The sequence below is a fragment of the Hyalella azteca genome, unplaced genomic scaffold (genome assembly GCF_000764305.2).
Source record: "Hyalella azteca isolate HAZT.00-mixed unplaced genomic scaffold, Hazt_2.0.2 contig5407, whole genome shotgun sequence".
NCBI classification, from domain to species: domain Eukaryota; kingdom Metazoa; phylum Arthropoda; class Malacostraca; order Amphipoda; family Hyalellidae; genus Hyalella; species Hyalella azteca.
Window position 1 is genome coordinate 46,288 of NW_025935599.1, and position 15,576 is coordinate 61,863.

A 15,576-nucleotide genomic window follows, 5' to 3' on the forward strand; every position below is an offset into this window, starting at 1 on the left:
TATTTCTTTTTTGTCCTAGACAAGCGTCTGTTCCACTTACCCCATGAAATTTGCATTTCTTTACCTGATAACTAAAAGAGTTGCAAATTTTTCTTCTCCCACTGGCAATGCTTGTTACGAGGAAATTCTTGAAGCTTGATAAATAATAAATTTTACGCTGAAGATTCTGTGTCAGAAGTCTCGGATTTTTAAGATTTTTAGATTAGAAAATTGACATTGTGTAATTATTACACCATAACTGAACGACCACACAAGTTCTGTACTTGCAAGGGACCGCTGGTCTGAATCACCAGTAACCTACTTCCTACTCTGTGTGTAGGCCTTGAATCGAAACCTTGAAACCTCCCACTCTAGTTCAGGGGCCATATTTTCAAAACTCGCTAAGTGAAGATAAGTACTTACGCTCTATTTTCTTGTCAATGATTGGTGGATTTTGCTTGAAAGGCCGTCAATGATTGGCGGATGAACTTACGATCTCTTGACTTTTTTGAAAGTATAGGCCCAGGAGTGTTGCTGATTACCTTCTAGACAGATATGACTAACAGCTCAGTTCGCCACGAGTCTGCTTTTGACAGTTCTTGAGATCGCTGCTCAGTGCTCAGCTTCCAGAAGATAACAACTGCTCGCCTAAAATTTGCTGGCTGATGGCCCTACGGAAGGGATCGGCGCTACTTGTTTGCCGAAATCGAGCGAAAACTTTTCTAATATGAACTTTCTATCTCGCTCAGTCTAGAATCTCCGTATGACAACCAATTTTTGGAAGCTCTTCTATGACAACTTCATTTCTACTTGGAAGACGGGCTCGATGTTCGTTCTCTTGCCGCATCTGTGCAAACCCTCCAGTGATGTTCAATCAAGAAGAGATGACATAATTTTCCCCGAAGATGTGTTTGCGTTGCTTTTATGAACGTTCTTTGCATATATCTTTGATGATAGATTTTCTGCGACTTTGTTAGCCCTGAGGAGATCGCGTTTCCAATGTTTGTGCGATTGATAAAAATAATCCTGCGGTCGTTTGTCTGCGGCTTGAGAGGCTTAGTGCGTCTCAGTTTTCTTCTTGCCATGTAAAGGGATTGACTTCAGAAGTAAGACTTACTTGACGCCTGTTTCTCTCACGAGGTAAATTGTTTGCTATTGCACTGAGGTCAATTTTTTGCCATTGCACGACAAAACTCATACATATGATTATTTAGACTAGCTATTTACCTGCTTGAAATATATCACTTCTAATTAATATTTTAATATGTGCATTCTTTAGGGTTAATGATCATCTTTGACTCCTAAAATCATTATTTTCCATCTTTGTAAACGTGGCATATATTATTTTTACATCTAAGTATCAGCGTACTAGCTCCCTGTTTTTTTCCAAGTGATGCTCCTAGCAAAGCTGTGTTTACAGTCTGACGTAAGATGAGACAGTACTAAAAACTTAATAGCAAAGAAAACTCCACAAAAATTCATAGTATCTTTAAAGAAAACGTTTCGGAGTCCAGCTGGACTCCGAAACGTTTTCTTTAAAGATACTATGAATTTTTGTGAAGTTTTCTTTGCTTTTAAGTTTTTAGTGAATTTGTGATTCAAGCAAACGAGTGATATTATTACTTATGAGACAGTACGAGACAGCTAACGTCTTTTTCCCAAGGCACAGATCGAAGTGGCCGAGTTTGGATTCGAGCGTCTGGTAGCAATTATTCCCTTCATCGGAGGCTTGTGATCTTTCTTTGCTGGATAATCTCGAAACTTTGCCAGTTGGCGGCGAAAGTTTTCTCATAAGTTGTCTCTCTGTAACGAATGAGGCGACCACTCCCTTCGCGTCCTTCTCGAACTCCGCGTCCTTTAATGTTGCGAGCATTTTTCTGGGAATCTTACGTCGACTACCAGACTGATCATGATGGCTCCTTGCAAACTCTCAGACCTGGGCCTATACTTTCAAAAAGAGTTAAGAGATCGTAAGTTCATCAGCCAATCATTGACGGCTTTTCAAGCAAAATCCACCAATCATAGAAAAGAAAATAGAGCGTAAGTACTTACGTTCACTTAGCGAATTTTGAAAGTATAGGCCCTGATGAACGGTTTCCTTTGTGAGCGACGATGATGCGGCGACTGACAGCTGAGATAACGTATCATGCAGTTATCTCCCTAGCTTGTGGATAAACTAAAGTCATAGAAATTTCGTTCAGGTCGCTTTCAGAATAATGTTTATGATGGAGATCATTTAGAACTGTTTTTATCAATTTTGCTTATGCGTTCTAATTTGATTTATTTACGTTTTTCGGGTGATAGACGTATTGATGATGAAAAACTATTCGATGTAATACATGGTACAATGCGTAGAAAAAAAGATCACTCATACGAAATAGCTTACGGCACATAGACCATTGAACCGTACAAAGCGGAAACGTTCATTTGCATTCTAATAGCTTCATGATATTATTTCGTTGGTGTTTGTACATCTCATATCCTTTTAGTGTTATAGCATATTCTTGTGGACTGCGTGCCCCCACAGATAACGTAGCCTTCTTTACTAATTTTTCCTGCCGAGAACGCTGCTGCTGCTGATAAAATACCGAGATCGCTTATCTCGAATGAAGTTCATATTTCATCTTTACTCATCACAGTTTTCCATCGCTGAAGGGCATTTTCCCGTCTCAATTTATTTAAGGAAGTTCTTACTGTAGTATTTTGCCTTGTGTCGCACACATTTTTGTTTTTATGTTATCGATGTTCAAGTTTTTTGTAATGCATTTGCTTAATTTCAACAAATTGTATGGCTATAAGAGTAATATTAGTCTTGTCAATAACAAAGAGTCTAAGTGTACACCGGAAATTCATGCACTTCCAGAAAACCCTTCATTCTCTCAACGCGGCACGCGCTTTCCCATGAATTCGAACGTATGTCAGTGGCTGGCTCCCTCACGGCGTGTAATTCAATTTCGATTTCATGTTTTTTTTCCAAATATCGTCCATTGATTTTCCCCTGTTGCTGCACTAATTTCCGTGCGCAGTTCTGCTAGAGTGCTTCGACCTCATAATTGTATTATTTTCTGGACCCCTTTCAGGCCATTAGGTCTTTGAAGTTAGGCTATACTCAAATAGCACTCGTATAGCGGATAAAGTTCTTCTAATATAGTGAAATGTACCAGCAGCCGGTTCTCAAACGTGCTAAAAAATTTACTTTGCCTTGTATTTTTGCCTTAAAACTGTGAATATTGAGTGTTGTGTCTATATGTATGGGGTGGCAAAAAGGGGGTAAAAAAGTACTCCAATATAAATTTGTTCCAGGGTATTTCCGGATTTGTCATCCTTGTGCTCCAGCATAGTTGAATTATTTACTCATGTAACCCATAGCAATGTCGTTTTCTGTCATTTGATTCTTACCGCAGTTAATAGTCCGTAATTCTGCAGATAATAAACTGGTGTCTCGTCATCGTGAGATTGTTGGTAAGGGTATGTTTTGGCCTAGTGAACAGGCAGATAATAAACGGGCATCTCGTCATCGTGAGATTGTTAAAGTTTTGTGTATGTTTTGGCCTAGTGAACAGGCGATCCTAGGTGAGGACCATCGCGTCATGAGTCTCTCCATTAAGCTCATCCTTGCTGAATGGCTCGCTCATCACTCCTGCGACCGCTTCGCTCTGGTAAGCTTTTGAAGCTGCAGCCCTCGAGTTACTTTGATGAGTCTCGGCAGCCGTGAACATCGCCGTCTTCTTCAACGATAGCGTGGCATTTACCGAGACATTCATTGATGTATGGACTTCATGGTGCTGGAAAGAGAAACCACTCACTGAATTTCTGGATGCGCGTGTGGGAGATCCAGTCGACATTCATTGATGTATGGACTTTCATGGTGCTGGAAAGCGAAACCACTCACTGGATTTCTGGATGCGCGTGTGGGAGATCCAGTGGGTGCTCCTGACAGCCCCTATTCATTTGTTCTGTCTTCTCTCTCACATCCACGGGCTCTTTGATCATTGCGCTATTGAATCTAACCCTCTTCCTGAATGTGTTCTAATTCAGCTAATTCGGCCCGTCTAAATTATCGTTGAGTGAGCTCTTGAAAATTTTGATTCCAGTGTTATATCATCCTAGTACGGTATTGATCCTAAATGTAATCATCATGTTAGGCACTCATTATAAAATTAAATCGGTCATTTGAATTTTAAATCCTTCCGTCTCTTATTTTTATGGATGACAAATTGAACGGATTCTTGAGTCAGCTTTGGGAATAATTCGTCCCGATCAACGATGGGCTCGACTGTATTCCATATAACCGGTTCGAATATTTGTAATAGTTTGAAAATATAACTATATAACTTTTATAACTTGAAAATATAACTTAATATAATTACTGTGTTTATGCCGCATTTTAAAATACGCGAGTGAACAATTTTTGCAATTTTTCTCCACTGTGCGCGGTGAGATTATCGTTGCTGTTGTGCGATTTCCTTTTAACGAAAAACGGCGATCGATGACCGCGCATCAGCTACTGAACAGCAATAATTTGCAGAAAACTTGTCTACTTAAAATATATTTATGAGGTCTAATCAAGCGTCTATGCTAGGCTATGTTGGCAACTCTCGTAGCAACACTATCGCAATGCTTGTGCTAGCAAGCACAGCTGTAATATGTATTGTTCAAGGCACGAAATGAACTTCATCAAATTTTGTTACCCAGTGAAAATTTACGGACGTGGCAGCTTCTGACTTGGATTACCAGAAGCTGGGGCGACTCTGAATTTTGTTACCCAGTGAAAATTTACGGACGTGGCAGCTTCTGACTTGGATTACTAGAAGCTGGGGCGACTCTAAATTTTGTTATGTCTCTTCCGTGCCTAGTGAGGGACGGGAAGTGATATCAAGTGAATGTACACTACGGGGTTATATTTTCATTGTTGTAGGCTATCATGTTTATGAATCGAGATCAGACAAATATGCTTTGAGTATATTTCTTAACCTGCCCTGTGAGCAAGATCGTATATAAGATTTTGAAGCATAAATGTAATTCTCAACTGATAACTGATTTATTGTGTTTTCTGAATCCTAGTTGCACAAGTTGGTCCTGGATAATTTTATTTCTTTGCGGTATATAGTTGAATTATAATTTTAATACAGCTGCTTATGAATTGCAATTGGTTTCAGTTTCCTACTGTGACGAAGTAAGCAAAATTGTTGTGTATAAAAAGTGACTGCGGTATTTTCAATTTTGGGGGCTGACATTCGAGTGTGGATAGGTTCTTACCGTAAAAATTTGTATTACCACGAATTCATTGAGAATATTAAGTTTGATGAAATTAAATAACTTGGTTTGGTATCTAAACCATTTGAAAACCTTTTCATTTGTCTGATGTGTTTTATTCCATTTGTCTGATGTGTTTTTCACTATTGCAGGTAAGCTCAATGCTCAGGGAGACCGACTACAGAGTTGAAGCAGCGATTGTAAGTTACCGCTTCTTTGTTCTAGTTATCATCGACTTGACCTTCGACTAAGTGCCTTCAATTTAGTCCGTACTTGTTCTGATTTAGTATCCATAAAGATCATTTCACCGTTGATTTTTTTTTACGCGTACACTTCGTCTCGCTTTTACCATTTTGTAAGATTGTAGAGCTCTTGTGTGTTTATAGTGATTCAGTAAGTTGATGACGTCAGCAGAACCTTTCATCACCGTTACTTCTCAATTTTTCATATTTGATCATCACTTTATTGAATATATGGATGGGGAATTGAAGCGCTTAATGGGGCATTATTATGCTTTTTCCCCTAAGTTCGTCTTGTTTGCGTTGCTGTCACATTGAATCATGACGCTTGATTTTACAATATTATAATACAAATAATACAAAGTTAGCGCAGCACGCGATCATCTTGGGCTGGACAGGTGCCTTCACGCACACTTTTTCTTACGCAGTCTCAGGTCAAATATTATTCCATCATTTGTGCTAAGTGTATAATATATATTTTTACTGGCTGTTTATTTTAGCATGCAAGAGATGCTGCTTGGCACGGGCGCGACGTGTTTTATTGGCATGAGGGGCGATAATTTGTCTTCTTTTTGGAAAAATTCAGTTTTTTTGGCTGTCGCCGCAACGACTGGCGGTCTCCTGGACATCGCTCGTTTCAGTATTCTAGCGTGTCGCTCCTGCGCTAATTATTTAATCTCTTTAAGACCGCCTCTTGGGCCGCCTGCTGCAGCTGATGGTGCTGCAGCTTCTATTCATGTTGCTGTGTTTGCTTCAAGTATTGGGTTCTCGAGCTCTAACGCTGTTCCTGATTATTGTTATATCAGCGTTTGCTGGTACAGTGTCATTTTTTTGTACTAGTTGTATTTTATTCTGAGAATCAAGCATGATAGATGATTTTTCTTAATGGCTGGTGAGCAAAAAATGGCTTGAGGCGCGGCCGATCTAAAAGCGAGGAGTGATGGAGAGATGGACACAGCGCTGACGAATCGATGTCGTCGCAGAGAAGAATTCCTTATTAATTGCGCCTTTGAACGCCCTGGGGTTTCCTTTTTTTGTGCTGAACGAGTTTGCTTCTTTGTATGCGCGATTCTTGAATGATTCTTGCCTATGGTTGCGTCAAAGTTCAAATAATAAAAAGCGTTATAGTTGTATATTGTGTGTATACGAGTCATTCAATTGCGTATTGCGCGTCATTCAATTGCGCATATTCAATTGTTTTAGCCTGACACTAAAAGCAACAACACAAGAAATGTACGTCCGTGATTGGGAAGTTAATAGCAGCCGTACGACCGATGCAGTAACGGTCGAGTGTCATGTGCGACCGTATTGAAACGTTCGCTATGTGAATGCACTGGATTTTTGACTTGTCTTCCAGGAACTCAAGGGGTTTGAGGCGACGGTACGGGACGAGCACGAGTCGGTCGAAGAGTTACTACTTCTCTGCGTGTCCTATTGCCTTGGAAAGTAAGCGGCCGCCCTAAACTTCGTCGGCGAATTGCGTTCACCACGCCTCAATTCGCATGATGCTCCGACATTCATTCGCCATATTTCAAGTAGATTTATAGTACATGGTAGAATGTAGCACTGCTTTCATATACGGAGCACTAGAACTTTTAAGTTTAAACACCTGCAATTTCGACCCATATCATTATAAATGCAATAGGGGATGCGGGAATTTCTTTCTGCAGTTATGCCATTGATTCGAATGGCATTCGCGGTCTTATAATTTCAGCCAGAGTTCTTTGTGCAACGTGTTTCGCTAACGGCAAGTACTGTGCGCGTTCCATTCTTAGCACTTGCCGCTGCGCGTAGGAGGAAATGATATGGCAATCGACGCTTCACTGTGTAGGCTTCATGTGAAATGCTCACGAGATTGTGAATTCACAGCGATCCAGCTGTCATCTCTTTTCTGACGTAATGAATATCTCGTCTGTACTATACTTGGTGAGCATCCGCATTGCCAAAGTGTCGAAACATACTAGGCAATAACGTATCTAGAAAGGTATAAAGAACTACATATGAATGAGATGCATTTTTTATTTTAAGTGTTGTATAGATTGTGAACTGCTAGGATTTTTGGTAGCTGCAGCTCGACATGAATAGCGCAAGTTTACTGAATTTTCTGTAAAAGGCTTCGGGTGCTTTTTATTCATTCCACGTAGTTGAACATTGTCCAGTAAACCTTATCTACGCTTGAAACTATAATTTCCAACGTGCGAACGAGCAACAGATCGTAGGCAGACAGGAACGTTGCAGCAGGGCAGGGGCAAACTGATGGTGCCTCTGTAATTGAATTGTACGGAAATAGAACTGCATGACCAGCAGTGTGCGTGCGCGCCTCCTGCACTTGGTCTTCACATTGATTTGTGCCTATGTTACTGGTCCTGCGTCATGAGCCTCTCCTCGCTCCCTCCTCATTACCCACACTCTCAACTGATGGGCTTGTCCTGCACAGCCAATAACTGGGACTACAACTCAAAATCGTCTGAGGCTACCTTAAACAGTCCTTTACGACAGTAACGTTTTTAACGTTTTTTGCAAATTTTGACTCGACAGTGTCGGGTTTTTTTGAAAAGGAAACATGTTTCGGTTGACGGTTTGTATAAGTTTCCCCAGCCTTGTGTTGCTCGTGTGTAGGCTCTGATCTGCTCCCTCCTCGCCTCCTCTGCCTCTCCGCTCTGGCAGCCAGTCGAGAGCTCATCGGCCATTCGGATGTCCGTGGCACGCTTCAGTAACCTGACATTTATTAAAAAATGTCTCTGGGCTGGCCGACTCGCTAGGGGGCTTCTTGCTAGAGCCGAGTCCGCGTCCGCAGCCGCGTTACGACTTCGAGTTGTGGATTCTAGGCACTTTTACTTGTACATTGGTCCCGGTTTATTTGATTGTTGTTGCAATTGCTTACTCTTTTCTCGTAGCACCAGCATACTCGTAGTACTATCATTCATGGCATTAAGAAGCTACGCTCCATTTGCTGATTAAAGCCGCTGTTATAAGAGGAAATAGACATCACTATAAAACTTGCTGTAATAATTGGTTATAAATTTTACTTAGGTATCTGATACAAAACTAGTTGATAATTGGAGCTTGGAGTTTTCTGCACATTTATGGAGTTGGCACCGTTCGAGAAATGTTATCTTGAATATGACTGATTCAATTGTTAGCATGTTTTTTTTCTCTGAGCATCCTGTTCAGTTGAGTATAATTTTTCAATCGAGTCTCAGTTAATGATCGCCAATCGTCAAAAATTTATGGTGCATTTGGCCCTTTGCTTTGACAGGCCCTAATTATGCTCCAGTCTTGGCTTTTGGTTGGCGTTATAGGTTCATGTATAAGCTTTTGGGGCTGGGCTCGTGCTGCTTTAATGGACTGGCGCGAGTGCCAGAGTAGCACACGCTGTGCGTGTGCTACTTAATTTTAATAAATTTACATTTTAATGTGCTACCGAATATTAATGAGGGTGGAACCACGCACTCGATGGCTTGTATTTTGCTTTGTTTCTGCTGTGGAGAATCATTGTTAATTGTGTATTGCTTGTTGTTCATTCGAGGCCTTGCCGCTCGGCTTGTTATTGTCACACTCTATTGAAGATTTATTGCATCCTGGATACTAATGATGATGTTAGGCGGGGTCACGATTTACGGTTGCATTTAGTGCATTTGCCACGTTTTGCTTTCGTTAATAATATTTATCTAAGGTTAAATTGAAAGTTGTGTTTCCCATATGTGTTCAAAAAATGTTACACACAAATTGAATATGCTTTTTCGTGCTGCAACTTGTATTTGCATATCTTTGAATTGAGTTGGCTTCAAGTAGTTGACCTGATATTTCATAACAGTTCTGACTGTGCGTGTTAACTGCCTATACTCACTTCACATACTCGCCTGACGTGATGTGCGTGACAGCTAACAATTTGGTTTTATGCTTGCGTATAAATACTGTTCAAGTCGGGGCTATTAGTGCGCTCTGTTCACTATCACGGCAATCGCTACTGCATCGCATGCAGTCCAGGACCTATACTTTCAAAAAGTTAAGAGATCGTAAGTTCATCAGCCAATCATTGACTGCCTTACAAGCAAAATCCCCCAATCATAGACAAGAAAATAGAGCGTAAGTACTTACGTTCACTTAGCGAATTTTGAAAGTATGGGCCCAGCAGTACTGTGATTTGCTGAGTTTCCTGGTCAAGAGATAAATCCAAGCTCCCAGTCCGACTCCGTGATGATATCTCAAGTATGTTTTTGTGGTCTTTTTTGTGATAGAAGTTGGCTTTGTTGAGACCTCGGCTTTTTTAAATGCCGTGCCGTAATTTGCATCCAATTAATTTGAATTTTTGTTGATATATTACAAATTACACTTATATTTCTTCCCCAAAGCGAGTATTTCTAAACTAAATTCCTTTATTACTCTAGTTTTGCTTATATATTATTGGACATAACATGGAGGGAAAAGCGTTACAGCCCAAGACTCAAGCTCGCCGCTCATGCATGCATCTACATCGCCGATGAGCCGCGGTGATCGACCGAGTTTTGCGGCTAGTCTGAGAGCTCCATATAATTCCAAGTTGAGGACGTATAAGAAACTGGCGAACGCCGCAAACGCGCACCATATGGCCCAGGGGCTTGCATCCCACAAGGCTTGGCCTAATAGAAAAGCCAGAGCTTCGTATCGGCTGCCTCATAAACATCGAGTCGCAAGATTTTTACGTGGCCTCAGTTTTTGCTGCGCTCGCAGCCAAAAAGCCTATGTTTATCTTTGCAGAGGATTTATGAGTTGGATTTCCTGAGATACTTTCCGCTGCGAGAACTTTCGGTAATGGTACTGTCATTAGAGGAAAAACAAAGTTGATTGTTGCACAGCACGCATAATTTATTCCCATGTTTTCTTATGACCTAATGAGATGGTCTTAAAAAATGTACAGTGAGCCTAGAAGAAATAAAAGTCCTCAGATTGTCGTTTTTGTACTCTGATTGCCACATAATTCACGCCACTTCTTCCATCCGAGAAAAACTAACGCTAAACGGTTTCTCTGATGGGCTGGTTATCTGTCTTTTACAGCATTAAATATTATACGCATGAGCTCTTAGTTTCACGGTGCTATATTAACTATCAAAATGCAGGCTTCGAGAATTGTTTTTCAAATCACCAGCCCTGAGTATTGAATAATTATTTTCAATAATTTATCGCAATTGCATTCAAACATAATTTTAACGATAACGCATATCAACCAACTGCATGCATACTGAAAGTCTGAAATCTCTACATCGTTCGCACAATGTTCCAACTAATATTTCGCTGTCTCAAGTTTAACAAATAATTCCTCCATACTTGCGTCTACCGTACAGATATACTTCTCACTGGCATCCGCATCACAAACTTCTCAAATATCACATTCCATGCCCTAATCCCAGAATGAAGATTTACTGCTTTATTTTTACGCCACTGCAATGAATTAGTGAATTTCAATGATCCCCATTCAAATATTGATTTTTTTTCCCAACTGATGTTCTTGTAAAATCAGGTGCGTATCAAAATTGTCCAGATTATTTGATAATAAAATTTGTACTAGATTTCTCCTGCGTTTCATGGTATTCCATCGTATTCATGAAATAATTTTTTCACAGGTCTGAATTTATATGATTTTATATGAATTTATTTTTTTTTTTCACAGGTCTGAGCTTCATAGTTTTGAATGGCTATCACATATTTATTGTTGCCCACTGTATTATCATTTAACTCCGACATTTTTAGCCATTCCTACGTTTTTTTCTTTCAATTTTTCACGTGTTATTCCGCGCACGTTGCTCCCAAGTCCGTCCGGCCGGCGCCGTTTCCGGCCTGAGGCTGCTGGGACCCCGGCGCGTAGCAGTGCTACGGCCCGTAGAGTTGCTACGCGCCCTCGGTAACTCCCGCATCAGCCAAGACTGGCGCAGTTTTAAACCTTGCTTCTCCGGCCTCCGTGGCAAACAATACTGAACTAGAAATTCTTGTTGCCGTTACGATCACTTCGTTTTTTTTATTGCGTTTTTTATATAAATGTGACAAATTGCGAGAGTTTACGAACGTTTTCTCGCGCATCCGTACTTTCCTATTCATTCGCCATCCGTTATTTTGCAGCATATACTGTATTAAAAAATGCGTTTTTTTTATTCTGATGAAGCCTCTGGATGGCAGATTTTTTGGGCTTCTTATCGTGTCTTTGTCTATTTAAATAATAATGTTACATTATATTTCTTGATTATTGTAACAAAAGATGCCATGTAGCCTGTAGACAGAAGTAAAAAAATATAACTCAATACTCACTGCACTGAGTGACAGAGAGCGCATTTTCTCGTCGACGAAAACGTGAAGTCACGAATGGACAGACAAACAGACGGACAGACAGACAGACAGACAGACAGACAGACGGACGGACAGACGGACATGGCGAGCACAATAGTGCATTTTTTCCATAAATGAGAAAATGCGCTAAAAACAGGCACTGGCACTGCAGCAACGCCAGCGCTGCTGCTCCTCTTCCCGTACGTCCCCATCCACCTCTCCCTGCCGTTATTGATCCAAAACTGCCCCCTCCATCCCGCTTTATCTCCATATCTGCCGCCCCGTGGCCCCCTCCTTCTCTGTCTCTGTGACAGATTCTCCCCTTCCATGTTGCACTTTTCACTGATGTTTGTCAGAGCCTTCGTTGTGAGTCGCAGTTGTTTCGTTGTCTCTTATTGGTTAATATTTTCACAATTGCTCACATAAATATACATTTTTGTAATCATATTTATTTACTTATTTATTTCGAAAAAATAGGCATTATATTAAGTGCAAAATAACAGAGTCTGCTCACACATCATAGAAAGTTAATAGAATTAATAAAAGTTGCTGCTATTGTTTTTACAATTAATAAATACATTACTATGGACTCTGTGCCTCTCCACTACGAAATATTTCCTAAAATAGATTAAAAAGTTGATAAACCCAATTTACGGTGATGCACGTATTTGTTTCTAGAATCTAATGAATAATGTAAGTTATTGGCAATGTTGTTGCTGCGGGAGATGTTTCTCAATTAATTAAATAACTTAATTCTCTTAATAATTATTTAATTATGCATTTTTCTTGTGTATTGTAGATTTTTCTTACAAGATATACACAGAAAATAATTCAAGAGGGTGATCTGCCCCTCAAAAGCTCTTGGTTCCAAAGGCCTAATAACTGTCACAAAATCTCCAATTCAAGTGTTTCTTGCTAGAAAATTACCGATTTACACAGAATGATATGAGCTAAGTATCTCGCGGCACAAAATCTTAAGAAACATTAATCAAATTTTGTAATTTCATGAAATACCTGAGTTTTCTGTTGCTTCATCTCGTTCCCGTAAAATCCCAATGCTTGCAAATTAACCACTAGCTCCCCACGCAGGAGAGGCATTTATCGCGCTCTGATTTACTCGACAATATTTGCCACTAGAATTGTGATGTTCATTTTATCGTAATTGAATATTTATTTCTGGATATTGTTTCGTATAACGGTTGCCTGGAGGCTCTTTTTCAATTAAACATTATACTAAAAAGTCTCGGTCGTGACATGCTCAAATTGTTCAGACTACTTGGTTATAGCCGTGCGGCAAGGAACGGTATTTTCCGGGAACGGACAACCTGTCTAATCAAGTGGAGATCGTCTCACAAGTTGTACCATAATTAATAATATCTGTTCGGTTAGCTCCCTCACCGATTGCGCGTTAGATAGTTAGGATCTTGTAGGTTAATTTGCTTATATTAATAAAAAAATATTTAAACAAACATGAAATTTATCGCTGTATTTTGCTTTATTAAGTTCTGTCGATTAATTCGTGCTCTAGATTTTAATTTATTTAAAATTGCATGCCTTCGCTCTACTTTGAATTAATTTCAGATAGGTACTGAAAATCCATTCTATATGTGATTTATTTGCGTCATTTTAAGCTGCTTGTGTTTATTTTTGGTTCTGCAACCTGATCGCTGACATTTTTTTCCATTCGTCGACATATTTAGTCGTCGTGTCACAATTCGCCTTGACCTTTCCTAAGCATTTCCTCGTCGCTGTTTTTATCCCGAATATTGAATGTTTCGAGTGTCGATGACCTTCAGTTTGCAATCCATTGATGATAACGTGTAATGCACTGCGCGTGTTTCAATGCTTAAGACATCGGCCTTGTAACGGCTGGAGTGGCCTTGGTCATTCAGTATATCTGTCAACTCCTCAACTATTCAGCAATTCAATCAACTCCTGAAGCTACAATATTTATAATTAATACTCGTGTTAAATGTCAGCTCTGTCTGATAAGTATTTCAACGTATGACGTTAAAAACCACTGAGCGTTATTTGATTGATACAATTTTTTTCCGCTTGACTTAATAGTTGAATTTCACAAATGCAACTGAAAGAGATTAAAATTGTTTTGTTATCGAATAAGGCTTTCGGGTTATTTATTTTCAAGATGGAATAAAAATGCATGTCTATTTTGCGGCCTGGCATATTTTGCGGACCGTTGTCGTTTATTTAATTCTTCCTATATCAGAGATATTACTACTACTAGTGTACGAGCAACATTTACTAGTAACAACTGCAGCACGCAAGAACGTTTTTTTTTTTCATCTCAAGTCTAGTCGATATCCTCATGTATACTCACTGGCTGTTTTTTCAAAGCATATATTACCTGTTCTCTTGTTCATTGAGTTAATATTTGAGCTTATTTTATCAACCAACACGTATCAAGTATTGTTGATATGTTTGAAAGTTGTGCTCATGTCTGCCTTGGCGAATGTCTCGTGAGGGCCTCCGTAGCGCCATGCCTCCGCTCAATACTTGTTACCACTGCGCTTGTACTGCGCCGTCTGGTGCTCTCGTGCTCAACGCTCCTTTCGTGTACGAGTCTTGCGTTTATACGAGTGTTAAGTATCTTGCAAGCTCTTCTTTATCGTTTTCATTCGTTTTCTGTGATTTTCTCATTTATGGAAAAAAGGCGCTCTTGAGCTCGCCATGTCCGTCCGTCTGTCCGTGACTTCACACGGACAGACAAAGTGATGTATCGAGTGCAATGCACTGTACAAATCGCAATGAAAACTGATTTAAAGCACGAGAAAATGCGCTTGCTGACACTCACTGCAGTGAGTACTGATCTATTTTTTTCGTTTTCAACCTTATTCCTACCATACATACAGATAATTACACAATCATGTTCTTGGAAAGCAAAAATAAAATTCTTGATCGCGCATGCGTTTATTTAAAACGTCTTCTTTATTTTTTAGTTATTTAGGATTTTGTATAGAAGTTTGTTCCTGCATTAGGATATGTTTACCACTTCTGCTATTGTTTTTACAATTCATGCATCATTAAATATTTCATGTGAATTTGTCTAAAGTCTTATATTCTGGACCAGGCACTCCTTTGATATAAATTCCGGCCATGGATTTTCCTGAGGTTGTAATTAATAATTATGGATTTTTTTAATTATTTAGGAATAATAAAATCGATCATTGTCGAAGATTTTTTTTCGATTTACACATGTGAGCATATATTTGTTGTCTACCTTGTTCCGTGATTTGAATTACATATATTACAGTTAATGATGGTCCAGGAATGCAAGGACTCACAACCGTTCGTCTTTTTACTCGTGCATTCATTGGTGAAATGTATGACTCAAGACAAGTTAACGATTTTTGCAGTTCAGTGCGTCTCGAGACGGTCCTCGTTGGCTCAGGCCCTCATTATACTGACTGGCTCTAATTAAGATAAAGCATCAAACTCTTGTTCGCCCCCTTCCTTCCTACGTCGGACTCTACCGACAATTTGCCACGGAGCGAACTCGATTTTTTTAGACGCGCGACTGCCATTCTCTGCTGTGACGTGCGAGTTGTGTTTTTGTGCTGAAAACTCTATTGCTTTGCTGATCATTGAGAGCAGAGTCATGGCTCGTTACGTTATATATTACTTTACATTGAAGGGTCTGCATAAACATGGCTTTAAATAATTGTTACTGAAATTCCGTTACTATTGTTTAATTTCGTTATTGGATTTACTTTGTGAGTCTTGAGTGTTCTGCCTACTCATCTGGGCCTAATTCATTTCTAGATCACATTAATAACTACCGGTA

General features: G+C 39.7%; 1 protein-coding gene across 1 annotated transcript in view; it reads left to right on the plus strand.

The window, feature by feature from the left end:
* Positions 1 to 3,569: 3,569 nt before the first annotated feature.
* LOC108682437 (semaphorin-1A) overlaps positions 3,570 to 15,576 on the plus strand; it is a 94,475-nt gene continuing 82,468 nt past the window's right edge. The window contains exons 1-3 of the mRNA XM_018171597.2: positions 3,570 to 3,638; positions 5,388 to 5,435; positions 8,094 to 8,187. Coding sequence (XP_018027086.1) covers positions 3,570 to 3,638; positions 5,388 to 5,435; positions 8,094 to 8,187 — 211 coding nt within the window. The remainder of the gene's footprint in view (positions 3,639 to 5,387; positions 5,436 to 8,093; positions 8,188 to 15,576) is intronic.